General features: G+C 39.4%; 1 protein-coding gene across 6 annotated transcripts in view; it reads left to right on the top strand.

The window, feature by feature from the left end:
• Positions 1-19177, top strand: part of sbno2b (strawberry notch homolog 2b) — a 171947-nt gene that overhangs the window by 128523 nt on the left and 24247 nt on the right. For 5 of the 6 annotated variants that reach the window (XM_072244367.1, XM_072244366.1, XM_072244372.1 and 2 more), the window contains 5 exons: positions 2932-3029; positions 11184-11266; positions 13812-14021; positions 15993-16126; positions 18125-18256. In XM_072244367.1, the coding sequence (XP_072100468.1) occupies positions 2932-3029; positions 11184-11266; positions 13812-14021; positions 15993-16126; positions 18125-18256 (657 nt within the window). The remainder of the gene's footprint in view (positions 1-2931; positions 3030-11183; positions 11267-13811; positions 14022-15992; positions 16127-18124; positions 18257-19177) is intronic. The other variant, XM_072244370.1, reaches the window with a different exon arrangement.

Raw genomic sequence — 19177 nt, 5'->3', positions numbered from 1 at the left:
TTGCTGGTGAACGCAGCAGGCCAGGCAGCATCTCTAGGAAGAGGTGCAGTTGACGTTTCAGGCCGAGACCCTTCGTCAGGACTCTGTACATCAACTATAGCTCAGCGTTTAATACGATTATTCCCACAATCTTGATTGAGAAGTTGCAGAACCTGGGCCTCTGTACCTACCTCTGCAATTGGATCCTTGACTTCCTAACAGAAAGACCACAATCTGTTCAGATTGGTGATAACATATCCTTCTCACTGCCAATCAACACTTGCGCACCTCAGGAGTGCATGCTTAACCCACTGCTCTACTCTCTATATACACATGACTGTGTGGCTAAGCATAGCTCAAGTGCCATCTATAAATTTGCTGGCGATACAACCATTGTCGGTAGAATCTCAGGTGGTGACGAGAGGGTGTACAGGAGTGAGATATGCCAACTAGTGGAGTGGTGCCGCAGCAACAACCTGGCACTCAATGTCAATAAGACGAAAGAGCTGATTGGTAAGAGGAAGGAACACATACCAGTCCTCATAGAGGGATCAGAAGTGGAGAGTGTGCGCAGTTTCAAGTTCCTGGGTGTCAAGATCTCTGAGGATCTAACCTGGTCCCAACATATCGATGTAGTTATAAAGAAGGTAAGACAGCAGCTATACTTCATTAGGAGTTTGAAGAGATTTGACATGTCAACAAATGCACTCAAAAACTTCTATAGTTGTACCGTGGAGAGCATTCTGACAGGCTGCATCACTGTCTGGTATGGGGGATGGGGGGACTATTGCACAGGACCGAAAACAGCTGCAGAGGGTTGTAAGTCTAGTTGGCTCCATCTTGGATACTAGACTACAAGGTACCCAGGACATCTTCAGGGAGTGCTGTCTCAGAAAGGCAGCGTCCATTATTAAGTACCTCCAGCACTCAGGGCATGCCCTTTTCTCACGTTAGGAGGTACAGAAGCCTGAAGGCACACACTCAGCGATTCAGAAACAGCTTCTTTCCCTGTGCCATTCAGTTCCTAAATGGACATTGAACCCTTGGACACTACCTCACTTTTGTTAATACATATTATTTCTGTTTTTTGCATGATTTTTAATCTATTCAATATATGTACTCTGTAATTGATTTACTTATTATTATTATACCTTGTGTTTTTTCTTCAATATTATGTATTGCATTGAACTGCTGCTGCTAAGTTAACAAATTTCACGTCACATGCCGGTGATAATAAACCTGATTCTGACCTTGATTTATGATTCTAAAAAAAGATATAAATACATAAAATAGCTGATATAAATTGATTGTATGTCAATAAAGTGACACTCAGCGCAAGAGAGACTGTATATAAGTTGACTGCCAGGAAATAATAAAGTAGTGGTGGTTGGGATTGTGGAGGGGTGGGTTAGTCGGTGGAGATGTTGATCAGCCTTGGTGCTTGGGGAAAGTAACTGTTTTTGAGTCTAGTGGTCCTGGTATGGATGCTGCATATTTGACATATGTTTCTGAATATGGTTTGGATCCTTTAAGTTGATGTAAGTCTCCATAATGTTTTACATAGCCTTTTTTTTTGTACAGAGCCTTTTGTGAATAGGCAGAAGAGAATCAAAATATATGATCAATATATATAGTTCTGCTGTAAGAATTGCCTTGAAATCAAATCACTTCAAATGAATTTAATTGTACACACAAGAGACTGCAGATACTGTTCAAAGTAAATTTATTATCAAAAAATATATACTTTTGATAATTAATTTTATATATCCCCGTATACAACCCTGAGATTCATTTTCTTGAGGACTTACTCAATAAATCCAATAACCACAATGGTATAATGAAAGATCGCACCAACAGGGCAGACATCCAGTGCGCAAAAGACACAAACTGTTAACTACTAAAGAAGAAAGAAATAATAATGATTTTTTTTTAATTCAATAAATGTCGAGAACATGAGTCCTTGAAAGTGAGTCTATAGGTTGTGGAAAAGTTCAGTGACGGAGCAGGTGAATTTGAATGAAGTTATCCCCTCTGGTTCAAGAGCCTGATTGTTGAGGGGTAGTAACTGTTCCTGAACCCAGTGGTGTGTGTCCTTCTTCCTGGTGTGTTAATTCTTGCTGGAATCTGGAGCAAAAAAAAAAAATGTGCTTAATTAACTTAGCAGATCAGGCAGCATCCATGGAGTCAAAGTAGTAGTGGACATTTCAGCTCCTACAGCAAGATCTCAAATCTGAAATATCGACTATCCAAATGAATTCAGTTCTTGCTCATCAGATAGTTAATAGGTACTTATTGATATATACCTGTTAATTGTATAGGCAATACTGGAACAAATATAGTTTTATAATTGATGGGGAATCAAGTAAATATATAGATTAATATGTTTTTCATGGAAAAATGGTCATGTAACTTCCATTGGCCATATTTTGTAAACAGTTTTAAGCACTATTTTTCCACATTTTGCTATTTTTCATATGGAAGCATTTACTGGATGTTAAATTTTTCAAGTAGACAAATTCCTGCTCCATGAGCATTGTAGATACTAGAAACATTATTTCTGTGAACATAAGTACCATTCACTCTTTCCTGCCCATTCTTGTATTTAATTAGGTCACAGCTGTTCTGTACTTATCAGTTTTGCTGCCCCTAAATTTATATTATTTTCATATCCTCAGCTCACAAAAATAGATGAATCTCAGTCTGGAGAGTTCAAATAAACCTGTATCCACAGCCTTCTTAAGAACAGAATCCAGTCATGTGCTTCCCTGCAATCTTTTCCATCGAAACAATACGCATGAGGAAAAACAAGTTAAATAGCTGGTCATAAACATGAGATGCTGTAGTTGCTGGAAATCTTGACCCATTAAGTAATTGGTCCACTTGCCAGGGTGCTGAATGTAGGAAGTCACCATTTCTTCATCTTAATTGTACTTTACTGTCTGATTCTTACAGTGCATTGTTATAGGACTGCAGTCCACGGGTGAAGCTCGGACACGAGAAGTACTTGATGAGAATGATGGCCATCTTAACCAATTTGTATCTGCTGCAGAGTAAGTTAAAGATGCCAGGCTGCTTCACTTAAGTAGTATATGTAACTTTGTGGTTGCATATTTGATATAATTTGAACAAGGTTAAAACGATAAAATAGTGCTGTGCTTTTATTTTAAAAATACAAATAGATAAAAACAATTTTAAAGCCAAAATTTAGCTGTAGAATATTACACCTGCTTATTGAAAGAGCATCCTCGTCAATGAAGGGACCTGTGTGAACTTCAGGGTTTTTAAAAAATTGATGAAGGTGGAAACAGCAGGTTCACTTCTGTTAGGTCTCACCCGTACAAGTAACAACCTTGCCTCAGGTCCTCAGTTATATGTACAGATCAGGAATCTGACATTCACTGTTCTTCCCACCATCCCATCAACCCTCGCCATCACAACATCCCCAGCTATAGACTGACTACAAGCATTAGTGTAATTTTTTCCCCAGAGGCCCAGTTGAATCACGATTCATTAGTGAGGGCAAATAAAAATAAGGTAGGGACAAGTGGAGCAGCCATTATTGGAGTGGACCAGTGTTTGTGAGGAGGCTTTAGCTAAACAGGCTTGGGCAAGATAAGTGTCTTCATTCTTCATCTGTTAGTGCAGTGAGACTGGTTCAGGGAGCTCTGTTGTGTTCTTTGTATGACTTGGGAATTCTGGGAGACCTCCAGTCTCCAAGATAACCACACCTGCACCAGGTGCACTGAGCTGCAGCCCTCAGAGAGCGTGTTAAGGAACTGTAGCTGCAGCTTGACCTCCAGGAAACAGAGGAGGTAATAGATAGTAGCTACAGAGAGGTAGTCACCCCTAACTTGCAGGAGGCAGATACTTGGGTGAATGTCAGGAATGAGAAGAGAAATGGGCAACCAGTGCAGTGTACCTCTGTAGTCATTCCCCTCAATAATACAAACCCCATTTCCAGAAAAGTTGGGTTATTTTCCCAAAATGCAATAAAAACAAAAATCTATGATATGTTAATTCACGTGAACCTTTATTTAACTGACAAAAATACAAAGAAAAGATTTTCAATAGTTTTACTGACCAACTTAATTGTATTTTGTAAATATACACAAATTTAGAATTTGATGGCTGCACACACTCAACAAAAGTTGGGACAGAGTTAAAATAAGATTGAAAAGTGCACAGAATATTCAAGTAACACCGGTTTGGAAGACTCCACATTAGGCAGGCTAATTGGTAGCAGGTGAGGTATCATGACTGGGTATAAAAGTAGCATCCATCAAAGGCTCAGTCTTTGCAAGCAAGGATGGGTCGTGGCTCACCCCTTTGTGCCAAAATTCGTGAGAGAATCGTTAGTTCAAAAAGAACATTTCTCAGCACAAGATTGCAGAGAATTTAGGTCTTTCAACATCTACAGTACATAATATTGTGAAAAGATTCAGAGAATTTAGAGACATCTCAGCGTGTAAAGGACAAGGTTGGAAACCATTGTTGAATGCGCGTGATCTTCGAGCCCTCAGGCAGCACTGCCTAGCTCATCTCAAATGGACCGAAAGGCTGTGGAACCATGTGCTGTGGTCAGATGAGTCCACAATTCAACTAGTTTTCGGAAAAAACAGGCGTCGAGTTCTCCGTGCCAAAGATGAAAACGACCATCCAGATTGTTATCAACGAAAGGTGCAAAAGTCAGCATCTGTGATGGTATGGGGGTGCATCAGTGCCCACGGCATGGGTGAGTTGCATGTACGTGAAGGTACCATTGACTCTGAGGCGTATATTAGGATTTTAGAAAGACATATGTTGCCATCAAGGCGACGTCTCTTCCCGGGACATCCATGCTTATTTCAGCAGGACAATGCCAGACCACATTCTGCACGGGCTACAACAGCGTGGCTTTGTAGACACAGAGTGCGTGTGCTTGACTGGCCTGCTGCCAGTCCAGATCTACCTCCTATTGAAAATGTATGGCGCATCATGAAGAGGAGAATCAGACAACGGATACCACGGACTGTTGAGCAGCTGAAGTCTTGTATCAAGCAAGAATGGACAAAATTTCCAATTGCAAATCTACTACAATTAGTATCCTCAGTTCCAAAACGATTAAAAAGTGTTATTAAAAGGAAAGGTGATGTAACACAATGATAAACATGCCTGTGTCCCAACTTTTGTTGAGTGTGTTGCAGCCATCAAATTCTAAATTTGTGTATGTTTACAAAATACAATTAAGTTGGTCAGTAAAACTATTGAAAATCTTTACTTTGTACTTTGTCGGTTAAATAAAGGTTCACGTGAATCAACATATCACAGATTTTTGTTTTTATTGCATTTTGGAAAATATCCCAACTTTTCTGGAAATGGGGTTTGTAAGTATATCGCTTTGGATACTGTTGTTTTTTGGGGTGGGGGGTGACCTACCAGGGAAGCTTCAGCAAGCAGGTCTCTGGCATTGTGGCTCAAAGGGGAAGGGAAGAGAGAAAACGACTGCAGTACTGACTTAGGGAGTTAGGTAGAAAGCTAGGTAACCTAGCTAATAATATCAAAGAGAATATCAAAAGTTTTATCAGATAACATACTGTGCAACAGTCTTAGGCACCCTAGATTTTTATATGGTTTCAAATGATATGACCTTCACAGAGCACTGATCTTAACATCATTGAGGCTGTCTTAAGATATAAAGGAGAGACAGAAGCAAGCAAGACAGCCAAAGTCTGCAGAAGAACTGTGGCTAGTTCTCCAAGATGCTTGGAACAATGTACCAGCCTACTTTCTTATAAAACTGCATGTCAATGTACCTAAGAGAATCGATGTAATTTTAAAAGCAAAGGGTGGTGACACCAAATACTGTTTTTTTTATACTGTTTACTGCTCTTTATAGTATATTTTTGATGCTAAAAAAATTTGATTTTATTATTTTTTATTATTATTTTATTATTTTTGAAAGCATCTTTCGTTTACAGTTCTCTTTTTTTAACATGTGCCTAAGGCTATTGCACAGTACTGTATATAAAGAGTAGATAAGAGGAAAGGGTAGATATTGGACCGCTGGAAAATGACACTGGAGAGATAGAAATGGGGACAAGGAAATGGCGAATGAACAAAATAAGTATATTGCATCCATCTTCACAGTGCAAGGCACTAGCAGTATGCCGAAAGTTCGAGAGTATCAAGGGGCAGAAGTGAATGCAATCGCTATTGCTATGGAGAAGGTGCTTGAGAAGCTGAGAAGATTATTTGGGCATTAATAATGATCTTTAAAGAATCATTAGATGCTGTCATAGTTCTGGAAGACTGGAAAATTGCAAATGTCACTCCACTGTTCAAGAAGGGAGGGAGGCAGAAAAAGCAAACTATAGGCCAGTTAGCCTGACCTCAGTGGTTGGGAGGATATTGGAGTGAATTGTTAAGGATGAGGTTTCAGGGTACTTGGAGACATATGATAAAATAAGCCAAAGTCGGCATGGTTTCCTTAAGGGAAAATATTACCTGTCAAATTTGTTGGAATTCTTTGAGGAAATAACAAGCAGGATAGACAAAGGAGAATTAGTAGATGTTGGGTACTTAGATTTTTAGAAGGCCTTTGACAAGGAGCTGCACATGAGGCCTCTTAATATAAGAGCCCATGGTATTATAGGAAAAATACTAGCATGGATAGAGGATTGGCAGGACGCGAAGAGTGGGAATTAAAGGGAGACTTTTCTGGTTGGTTGCTGATGCCTAGTGGTATTCTGCAGGGGCCACTGTTGAGACCGCTTCTTTTTATGTTATTTGTCATTGATTTGGATGATGGAATTGATGGCTTTGTGGCCAAGTTTATGAAAATAGCTGGAGGGGCTGGTAGTGATGAGGAAGCAGGGAGCCAACAGAAGGACTTTAGACAGATTATGAGAATGAGCAAAGAAGTGGCAGATGGAATATGGTGTCAGAAAGTGTATGGTCATGTATTTTGGTAGAAGTAACAAAAGCATAGACTTTTTTAAAGGGGCAAAAAAATTCAAAAATCTGAGGTACAGAGGGACTTAGGAGCCCTCTTGCAGGATTTCTTAAAGGTTAACTTGCAGGTTGAGTTGGTGGTAAGAAAGGCAAATGCAATGTTAGCATTCACTTCAAGAGGACTAGAATATACAAACAATTCAGTTCAAGTTTAATTGTCACTTAATCATACATGAATACTCATGAATGCAGCCAAATGAGACAATGTGACTATGGGGTCAAGGTGCAAAGACACATTACCGTCTGTGTGTGTGTCTCTCTAGCTCTCTCTCTCTCTCTCTCTCTCTCACACACACACACACACACACACACACACACACACACACACACACACACACACACAAGATCACAATCATGTAATGAGTCCCAACGCCCACCTCTCCCCCGCGATGCCGTAGCTTAACGCATACAAGTCAATAAACCCATAAAGAATATCAGTAAGAATACAGCGACAGTGAATATGTGTATGTGATCGACTGGCCGCCAACACCTGCTCGTCAAGACCATGGCTTTAAGGCCCAGTCCTCACTTGTACAAGCACATATAGAATATCATGTCCTGTAAAATAAAAAAATAAGTAATCGGAGACTTGAACTTGTGTATCATCTTAACCCAGCGATCTAATACTTAATGGGCATTGTGAAACCTTTGTGATCTGTGTTACAGTATGCTTACATAAAATGAAAAGACAATTTTGCCAAAAGTTTTTAAAGAAATTGTTTTCTTTACACCATCGTTTAATCATATTTATATCCATGGAAAATGAAGAATTGTTAATTCTTCTCCTGTTGTATTTTCTTTTTATTGCACAGAATTTGCTTAATGTTGATTTAAGATAAAATGTTTAGTTTAGCTACAGTGAAACTCCAGTGGAACTTGCAGTTATATATACTAACATGTAACTAACACTGATCTTTGCAATAATATTTATATAAATAGATCTGAATGTTTAAGCTAACATGATTAGAAATAACTGTGACCCTTGAGTACTTTTAAAGTTCTTAAGAGTTTCCTCAGAATTCTTAGAATCAATTGTCCTATATTTACTAAGTGATGTGATACACAGACCAAGAAAGTCTGAGGTTTGATTTTTTCTTCAGAATGAGTTTCCTAATATTACACAGATCAGCGATGTGAACAGTTATCAGCTTCAAAGCTCTGGAGTAGGCTTGAACATTTTGTCATTTGGCCATTTCTGCTCATCATCCAATGATGCCCCTGCTTAACAGAGTACGTGAGCAAATATGGAGCAAGAACAAAATCAGTCAGTTATGCAGCTACTTCACAGACAGCCTTTCAAAGTCACTCACTAGCTGAATCAGGAAATCTGTGACAAATGCCAGTTTCCAGAAAATTACATTGTTGTAAAGATGAAAGGGGGGTGGAATTAAAAAAACTATTTTGAATCCTCATATACTGGAAGTTAAGATGGACAAAAATCTGTTTGCAAGGTTTTTATGGATCTTCCACTTGAAGACATGAGGTTGTTAAAAAAATACATGCTGAGCTCAGAGACCTGAATTTCAAGTTACACTTAGATGGTTGAATGGGTGTCAAACCAAAACTAAAAGATGGGTTTTGCCACTATTGTTCCGTTTGTGCCAGGCAATAACCATATCATACAGAGTCTAGCTACTTACCCTTTACATCCAGTGGTGTTTGCTTTCAATGTTCCTCATTGTTAACATTGAGGGAGTCGCCTGAAACTTAAATGAAACAGCCACATAAGTTCTGATGCTCAAGACATAGATCAGAAGATGGATGTCTCTCAGCAGGCAGCTAACTTTGTACCCCCAGAGACTTTCCATCTTCCTCAAACCATAAATCTGGGCTTTAATAGAACACTTTTCACAAGATTCACAAGGCTCTTGCTCCGAATGGTCTTGAGTTAAGAGGAGAGACTGGATCGGTTGTTTTTCCTGGAATGATGGAGGCTGAGTGAGTTTTATAAAACTGAGTGCCACAGATAGTGTAAGTGGTTGGTCTTCGCAGGGTAGAGAAGTTTAAACCTAGAGTTCATAGGTTTTAGGTGAGATGGGAAAATTCAAAAAGGACCTGAGGGGCAGGTTTTTCACACAGGAGATGGTGCCTGTTGGAACAAGCTACCAAAGGAAATTGAGATGGGTGCTGTTGCAACATTTACAAATCATTTAGATAAGTGCATGGATAGAAAATATTTAGAGGGCTATGAGCCAAACATTGACAAATAGTACCAGCTGAATTAAATAGTCATAGATGAGTTGGGCTGAAAGGCGTGTTTCCATACTGTGTAACTCTGACTCGTCTAGATAAGTGAGGTTCCAAATATCACAGAGGCTAAATGCCGCCTCAGGCAAAGTAGCTCAATTGTCAGCAACCATTCTAAGTGTTTACTCCCTACACCGCCATAGCACCAGGACTACGGTATGTATCATCCATAAAAGCAGCACCGTGCAGACCTGCAGTCTCCATTACTAGTAAGGTCACTGAATGGAGTGAACAGATGCATCACCAAGGGCAAGAATTCCAACAAATGATGTAGCAATCTGACTCAGGATGATGTTGCTGCTCCTTCATTGTAATTGGGTGTAAATGTAGAACTTGCCACCCAGAGGTACTGGGAGTAGCTTTTCAGAAGGGCCAAAGTAATTCTGTAAGGGCAGTTATTGACAATAACTGCTGAATATGCCAATGACACCCACATAATATAAAAGTGAATAACTGTATCAATGATGTGTCACTGCACATAAGTTATAGAGCATAGTTATAACAATGACGTGCCAGAAATTAACCTCTGAACCAAATCAGATTCACATCTATTCATTTATCATACACAGTGAAATGGTCTATTTGTGTTAAAAGCCAATGTAACCCAAAGACGTTCTGGGGACAGCCCACAAGTGTTCACAGAACAACACGAGCAATAGCACAGCTGCCAAATAGACAGCTGTGTTATAGAAGATTCTGAGTTTGAGTCGCATAGAAGATGAATACACGTCATCCCAGATGTAGGAACAATAATGCTTTGAATTGGACACATGGATATATTATGTTTACAACTCAGCTAAAGGAAACTTGTTCTGTTAGCTAGTCGTCTATGTTCAAAGCTCAAATAAATTTATTGTCAAAGTACATATGTCACCATATACTACCCTGAGATTCATTTTCCTGCAGGCATACTTAGCAAATCCATTGAATAGTAACTGTAAACAGGGTCAATGAAAGATCAAGTAGACCATAGAAGACAATAAACTGTACAAATTAAAATATAAATAAATAGCAATAACTAACTTATGTGTGAAATAATAAGATAGAGATAATTTGTTGTGAGAACATCTCAATAGATGAGTGTAGTTATCCTCTTTTGTTCAAGAGCCTGCTGGTTGAGGGGTAGTAACTATTCTTGAACCTATGAACGTAGAATATAGAAATTTACAGCACATTACAGGCCCTTCAGCCCACAATGCTGTGTCGACTATGTACCTACTCTAGAGACTACCTAGAACTTCCCTAGCGCATAGCCCCCTATTTTTCTAAGCTCCATGTACCTATCTAAGAGGGGCTTAAAAGACCTAATTGTATCCCCTGCCAACAGTGCATTCCATGCACCCACCACTCTCTGTGTGGAAAAACTTGCCCCTGACATCTCCTCGGTACCTGTTTCCAAGCACCTTAAAACTATGCCCCCTCATGTTAGCCATTTCGGCACTGGGGAAAAAGGCCTTCCGGCTATCCACATGATCAATGCCCCTCATCATCTTATACACCTCTATCAGGTCACCTATCATCCTCCATCGCTCCAAGGAGAAAAGGCCAAGTACACTCAACCTATTCTCATAAGGTACGCCCTCCAATCCAGGCAACATCCTTGTAAACCTCCTCTGCAATGGTGAGAGTCCTGAGGCACTTGTACATTCTACATGATTGCAGCAGCGAGAAAAGAGCATGGCCTGGGTGGTGAGGACCTTTGATGATGGATGCTGCTTTCCTATGACAACGTTTCATGTAGATGTGCTTAGTGGGTGGGAGGGCTTTACCTGTGATGTACTGGTAAAGCCACTAACTTTTGCAGGATTTTCTGTTCAAAGGCATTGGTGCCCATACCAGGCCATAATGTAGCCAGTCAATACATTCTCCACTTTGTATGTGCTTTTGCACTGGTATACAGTATAAATTTAATAAATCAAATTTCAATGTGAAATTTGCCAGGATTAACTTTTGCATTCTACTTGCAGAGGCGTCTTTAAGTCACTAATTCAGAAGCACTTTCCTTCAACAAAGCGAAAGAAAGAAAAGGGAGCTGGAATAAAAAGGAAACGTAAGATATTATTACAGATAAAGATGACTTCTAATATGCAAAAACACATTATGAAATTTATGCTGTGCTTATTAGCATGCTTCAGAGCTTACTTTACAGTGACATAGTAAGTTTAACCTCTTGAGTTATTGATGCTGATGAGAGTGAAAGCAGTCTGATTTCCACCAGTTTGGGACAGATGGAAGTGGAGTACTGTCTTTCTTCTGGCCTTTTTTATTCCTGTAGGGGAAGGTGTAGCTGGATCTTCAGCTTGCTTTTCAGCTCAAGGACTATGTTATCAGAAATGTGATGCTTCCCAGAATAGTCTGCATTTTGCTACCTTGTAATATTTCAGAACTTTCACCACCAGAAAACCCTCTGGAACACTAAATGTTCAGTAATGACATCATTAACATCCATTATTAACAAAGTGGAAATAGGGATCTTGGATTCAATATTTTCTCAAGCAGCGTTAACATCATTTTGTGCAAAGAAATTATCTTTAACAATTCTCCTGGATTTTTTTTGAGGTTGTAACTGGCAGATTAGAAATTTTTTAAAAATTATTATTGAATTGAATTTAAATTCTGATGTCATAGTAGCATTCAACACTCACTTTTGAATGTCTATGCAGGCCTGTGAATGTACGGAATCTTAGCTACACACAATCCTGGGGGATGGGGGGTGGGATTGGTTCGGGTACCCTGTTTATCTCCAAAGTACAAGACCAGTCTTGTACTACATTGAAGAAATAAAATATGGAGCAATGTATTTGCTTCTGTATCAGAAATAAAATTAGGAAAAACTCAATTCGGAGCATATCCATGAAGAAAGAAAGGGGTTTAACATTGCAGAATGGAGATTTTCTGCATTTTCTGTTATTAAATTACTATCCTTTGAAAATTCAGTGAATTGAGTCAGTTGGAAACTCCCTTCATGATAAATCACAGCGTATGCTTCCTCCTCCTCTCTGCCCTCTCTGCCCCATCTCTCCCTCTCCACTCTCTCCGCTCTCTCCCTCTCCACCCTCCCCACTCCCTCCCTCCCTCCACCCTCCCTCACTCCACCCTCCATTCTCTCTGCCTCCCTCCACCCTCTCTCCCTCTCCCCCTCCCCTCTGCTCCCTCTCTCTCCCCCCTCCCTCCTCCCAAACTCCTGGTCATAGCTCAGCCCTTTCCTCTGATCTTCTCTGTACTCCAGCCTCACTGCAATAAATTTACATTCTCTTCTAGCTACACCTCCTACACCATGCTGACCTGAAAGTGGAAGGGCTGATATCACATGAACAACTTCTGAATATAGTTTCAGTATGATTATAAATAATCATATGATTATTTGTAACAGTACCATTATCACTGTTGGATATACATACAAGTTACCAAAGCAATATCTGCTCAAAATGCTCAGGACAGGCTACAAATTTATGGCCTAACTTATTGAAAAGAGAAGGTCATTACTTAAAGGAGAAAACCTTTATGGATAATTCTCTAATGTACTGCAAAATTTCAGTTCAGAAAAATGTGTTCAAGCAAAGTCCAAATACAGTAATCACATTATACCGTTAATAGTTTTTCTAGTAAAATTTGAATATTATATTATTTGTTGCTGATTTTTTTGTACTCTTAAAGATAACTGAGTAGCTCTTTTGCCAAATTGAAGTAGCCAACTCAACCACATCGCTGTTAAATTTAGTAAACTGGCCATTCAAGTTCCTTTTGCATTAAAGTTGCCAAGTGGTTAAGGCATTCATCTAGTGATCTGAAGGTCGCTAGTTCAAGCCTCAGCTGTGGCAGCGTGTTTGTGTCCTTCAGCAAGATACTTAACCACACATTGCTCTAGGGTCTGTGGGAGGAGTGGAGCCCCACACAGACTTCCAATCTGTGCCTTGTAAGGCATGAAAATGCCCAACGCAGGCCTCTCAAGGTCTGAGTCGAGATTCCCTCCCCTGCATTAAAGTAACGTAAAAATTTCTGTGCGATATCCTTTATAAATAGAGAATTTCAAATAAGCTTATGTTTTTTGTATATTCCTCTCTTTTCTAGTTTTGTAGACTTTACACTTTCACACTCTGTCTTATTTTGTATTTGGTGCAATGTCTCCTTTAAGCTGGAAATATTACAAATCTTAGAAATATTACAAACTCGAGAAAATTTACAGATGCTGGAAATCCAAAGCAACACACACAAAATGCTGAACGAACTCAGCAGGCAGGCAGTATTTGTGGAAAAGAGTAAACAGTCACCATTTCAGGCCGAGATCCTTCACCAGTCCTGAAGAAGGGTCTCAGCCAAAAATGTTGACTGTTTACTTTTTTTCATAGTCTGTTTACTCTTTCTTTCATAGAATGCTGAGTTGCTGCGGCATTTTGTGTATGTTGCTTTGGATTTCCAGCACCCGTAGATTTTCTCATGTGAGTTTTTGAGTTCATTGCAGAATGGAAAGGATAATGAATAGATCAATAATGGAGTTCTAGTAGTGTTTTTAGTTAAATGCTCTTCTGTTTCTGTTAAGTAAGAATTTTGCACTGCATTGTCGATAAACTATAACCTTAAATATTTTCCCACAGGAAAGCAACGAGGCCGGCCCTCGAAACAAGTTAGAAGTGTTCAGGATTGTGTCTACTTGTCAAAAAGTAGCGACGACAGCAGCTGTGATTCTGACCTTGAGACTGACAGTGATTTAAACTCATCACCTGCATCTGCCATAGAGATATCTGAAGAGAATGATGTCATTCCTATGGATCCTCCCTTAAATGGTTTTCTGTCTACGGAAAAAGGTACCACCTACTGTGATCATTTTAAAGGAATGAATCATAGAAATATTTAGTCGAGTATGGTCCACATCCTTGATTTTGAGCTTATGTTCTGTGCAATGCCAGGAGATTAAGGGCAGGTGGTTATCTGCTGGAGCAGAAGGGAATACCTTGCCAAGCTAATACTTTAATCAGCCAAGCAGCAGTGGAAGTTCATCACGCCTATTTCAGTTGAGATATAATGTGCAGCATGACAAGTATAAAGTGAAAGAGAATATGAAGTTACTGAACATTAAAAATAATCACCGAGCACTCTGAATTCATTTACTTTAAAGGAGTAGCAGTCTTAAAAAGATTGGTTTGATTTAATTGTATGTTTCAGGCAGGCAAGTAATCAACAGAATTTTGCTTGAAAACCAGAAAACCTCTTTCAAATGAAAACAGTTGCATTTCTAGAAAGTTTGGGGGAGTGGGGGGAAGATAATCATTGGAGTCCAGTGTAAGTGCTGGGATTATCCTTCCATTGCCTCCAGCACTAACTCCTTACCAAAATCTGCAAGATCATAAGATATCCTGATTTACGTTTGTCATAACCCATTTTCAGCACTGTTTATCCCAAGAGGACACATCAAACATGAAACAATACATACAGTACAAACCTTTTGGCCCACAATGTTGTGCCAGTTCTTTAACCTACTTTTGATATCAGTCTACACTTTCCCTCCCACATAGCTCTCCATTTTTCTGTCATCCATGTGCCTATCTAAGAACTTTCAAAATGTCCCCAATATATCTGCTTTTACCACCACCTCTAGAAGCTCATTCCATGCACCTCTTCTTTTTTTAAACAAAAATACATATTTTTGCGACCTCCCCTATACTTCCCTTCAAACACCTTAAGGTTATGCCCCCTTCTTCCCTGGGAAAAAATCTCTGTCCACTCTATCTATGTCTCTTATCATCTTGTAAACCTCTGTCAAGCCACGTCTAATCCTCCTCCTCTCCAAACAGGAAAGTTCTGTGTGGTAGTTTGATATAACCAGCACCTCATGGGAAAGAATAGAAATAACTCTTGTTAAAGGAGTTGTCGCTTTCTAAGTTGGTCGCTATTTGGGGGGGGGTTACATCATAAACCAGATTTGGACCCTTTTGATGCCATCTCAGCTTTTTATTGGATCAGTATACAGTGTTGAGCCACCGATGTACCACCAAGCTGGTGACAGAGAAATACCTAGCTTGGAAATTCCTGCCACAAGTCACATTCACACATTCATTGGGGTAGAAGTTGCCTTCATTTCTCTGAAGCACCACTAAAACCAACACTGGTCTGACACTATGCTTACTCCAAACTAGTGCTTGATTTGCACAGAAGTACACTAAACAAATTGCATTTTTATTGATCTTAAAGAGAATGATCAAAATTCAGAAAATAGCTACAGAAATATTGTAGACTCAAGTGTTGTCTTTGATAGCTCAGTGTTAGTAGATATCACTGCATACCTTTTATTGTTAGTTATTTGTCTCCAACTCCAGCATCAGTTTTTAACAAAATAAATTCTGATAATTTCTTATCCATTTTTCATCTAAAGGTTAGCTTTAACTGTCATACATTGAACCATGTAGATTTCACATTGTTTTGTACTAGCAGCCACCTCAGTTAAAGGATGTGCAGGGGACAACCTACAAGTGTCACCATGCTTCCAGTGCCACAATTTAATAGTATCCTCACAATTTAATAACCATAATCTGTACATCTTTGGAATGTTGGAAGAAGCCAGAGCACCCAGAGGAAACCCACACTTCTTGGGAACCACTTAAACTCCAATCAGTGATCGCTGGTGCTGTAAAGCGATTGTGGTAACTGCAAGCTACCGTCCCATCCTTATTAATAGAATGCAATTTCCTGAATGCTGCTATTTGAGCAAGATTAACATAATTTTTTTTAAATTACTAGTGATCATGCACAGCCTTGATTGATGAATTATGTTTCATTAGCAGCAACACTAGAATTTGTAGAAAAAATGAAAGGAGATCTGCTGGCAAAGGTGGAAATACTAGGAAAAGAACTACCTCTAAATACACTGGATGAACTGATTGACTTGTTTGGTGGACCTGAGCATGTGGCTGAGGTAATTTTGCAATACTTTTCATGTCTCAATTTACTTTCATTTTCTTTCCTGCTGCCACTGTGCATAAAGTGATTACTTGGTATGGTACCGATACACTTCTGCCAGGAATATGTAGTACTGTGCACAACAACAACAAGATCTCTGTTGATCTACTTGGGAGGAGGACATGGTTTTCATCCTCCTGTTCCTGATCACCCTCTGGTAATATCCTGTTACAAAAAGATAACTAAGTTTAGGCCACAAGTCCATCACAGTAAACCAGCAGGCTATTATTCACTACCTAGACCAGGGGCGCCCAAATTTTTTTTACGCCATGGATTAATACCATTAAGCAAGAGGTCCATGAACCTCAGGTTGGGAACCCCTGATCTAGACCTTTTACAGATACCTCTTAAATCTATCGTTAATCGGTACTATCCAGAGGGACAGTAATGCTGTTTTGACAATAATAAACCAATTGGTTCACAAAAGTATATAGTGGGACTCCAGTTAATTGGGACACATCAGGAGCAGTACGTTTTCAGCCCAATTAAGTAATTGCCCCAATTCGCCAAAGTTTCATGGAAATAGCTAAAAAGGTATATAAAAAAAGACAAACTGAGTAACAATTTATGTACTTAAATAAAATACAGAACAAATTAGAACACTACCAATACTACTGCAGTACTATAAAGCTCTGTATTAGTTCTTAATACATATCGATGGAGGAAGTCCTCTGAGCAGCATTCTTTTGATAGTAAATGAACAAAATCAGCGCAGACACCTAATGCAGATAATGGACTACATTCATATAATACTGTCAACAATTTCATTTTTAGCATAGAACATAGAAATCTGCAACACATTACAGGCCTCTTGGCCCACAGTGTTGTACCAACCACGTAACCTACTCTAGAAGCTGCCTAGAATTTCCCCAGCGCATAGCCCTCTATTTTTCTAAGCTCCATGTACCTATCTGATAGTCTCTTAAGAGATTTTAATTGCAACATTCCAGATGATTGTCGATACCTTCAAACTTTATGGAGTTTCTGATTTGTTGAAGTAGTGAAATCGCTTCATTTTCACTGCTGGCTGTTTCTCACATCTGCAAGCCTGATTGCTTGAAACCACAGTAAGCAAAACAGTTCTGAATTGGCTTACTCCTTATTTCTCGTGAACTATCAGTGACTAAACTTCCTGCTTTTTGACACAAGCGCATGCAACTGATGTTATTTAAAGAGGTTAAAACATAATATGTATGTAATGTAATAGAATTAAATCACGTGCTTTTGGATAATTTTTTTGTAAAGACCCTACTTTTATGGTATTCTGAATATAGAAGATTGCAACCATTTTGCCGATTATGTGATGAAATATCTGAGCTGATGAAATTCTTTCCTGGCTGCAGGGGTATTAGGTGAAGAAACGAATTTTCATCAGTTTGACCTACTATAAGTAGAGAGAGTCCAAAATTGAAGCCTCAAAATGATAGGTATGGAAGCTGGATATGGCTACAACAGGAGGTGCTGGTAGATTTTGGTTAGTACCTTGCTAGAGCAGGAAAAGGACACTTTGTTGATAATCGTACAATCCTTAGGGAACAGGAGGCCATTTGCTTTTATGTCTGCACCAATAATCCATAGAGCAATCTAGGCAGTTCCATTCCCCCTCACTAATCTTTAGCCAGCTGGTGACGTAGTGGCATCAGCACCGAACTTCGGAGCGAAGGCTCCCAAGTTCGAATCCAGCTGGCTCCCTTGCACGCTCTCCATCCGTGCTGAGTTGAGCGTCAAGCTAGCAACTCAGCCTTGTAAAAATAAGAAAGCTTGCTACAAAAAAAATGCCATCATGACGGCGTCCCAATGATTCCATTCAGAGTTAAGAACTTTCTTCTTCTTCTTCTTCTTCTTCTTCTTCTTCACTAATCTCTGGTGATGTTTCATCAACTGCACATGTATTCTGTAAGTACATGGTTGTATTAACATTTCTTTTGTATTCTTAAATCATTAATTTTAATAGATGACTGGAAGAAAGGGGCGTGTTGTTCGCAAGTCAGATGGCTCTGTTTGCTATGAGTCCAGAGCAGAACAAAACTTGTCCATTGACCACGTGAATTTAAAGGAGAAGGAGCGATTTATGGATGGGGATAAGGTAGGTTTGTTCTTTATATACTCATAGGGCACTTTATGAGGTACACCTGTACACCTCGTTAATGCAAATATCTGCTCAGCCAATCTGTGTAAGCATGCAGACATGGTCAAGAGGTTCAGTTGTTGTTCAGACCAAACGTCGGAATGGAGAAGAAATGTTATCTAAGTGACTTTGACCGTGGAATGATTGTTGATGCCAGATAGGGTAGCTTGAGTATCTCAGAAACTGCTGTTCTCTTGGAATTTTCACGTACAACAATCTCTAAAGTTTACAGAGAATGTTGCGAAAAACAAAAGCATCCAGCCTGTGGCGGTTTTGTGGGTATAAACACGTTGTTAATGAGAGAGTTCAGCAGTGAATGGCCAGGTTGGTTTAAGCTGGCAAGAAGGCAACAGTAACTGATAAGCACACGTTACAACAGTGGTGTACAGAAGAGCATCTCTAAATGCACAACGCCTCGACCTTGAAGTGCTTGGGCTACAGCAGCAGAAGACCATACCAGGTCCCACTGCTGTACCTAATAAAGTGATCACAGGGTGTATATCAGTAAATAAATGCACATTGAATGTCATGGTGAAAAGGAACCTACTCCTAAACTTGCTTGAGTAACATAAGATAGTTGTTTAGAAAATCCTTTAGATATCACAATCTTCAGTGCTTTACTCAGTATATAACATTCTGTTAGAAAAATAATTGTAAAGAAACTTATGGTTGCAAGTTTCTCAAAGTGTAGCTAAAACTAAGTAGTTTTAAAGATTACCGACTCGCTTTATTTGTTACATGCACATAAAAACATCCAGCAGAGTTTGAATCAAATCAGTGAGGATTGTGCTGGGGAGCCCGCAAGTGTTGCCATGCTTCCGGCACTAACAAAGCAACCCCATAAACCTATTAACCCTAGCTGTAGGTGTATGGAAATTG

The sequence above is a fragment of the Mobula birostris genome, chromosome 26 (genome assembly GCF_030028105.1).
Source record: "Mobula birostris isolate sMobBir1 chromosome 26, sMobBir1.hap1, whole genome shotgun sequence".
Lineage (NCBI taxonomy): Eukaryota > Metazoa > Chordata > Chondrichthyes > Myliobatiformes > Myliobatidae > Mobula > Mobula birostris.
Note: the sequence above shows the minus strand (reverse complement) of the source record. Positions and strands in the feature narration are given on the sequence as shown.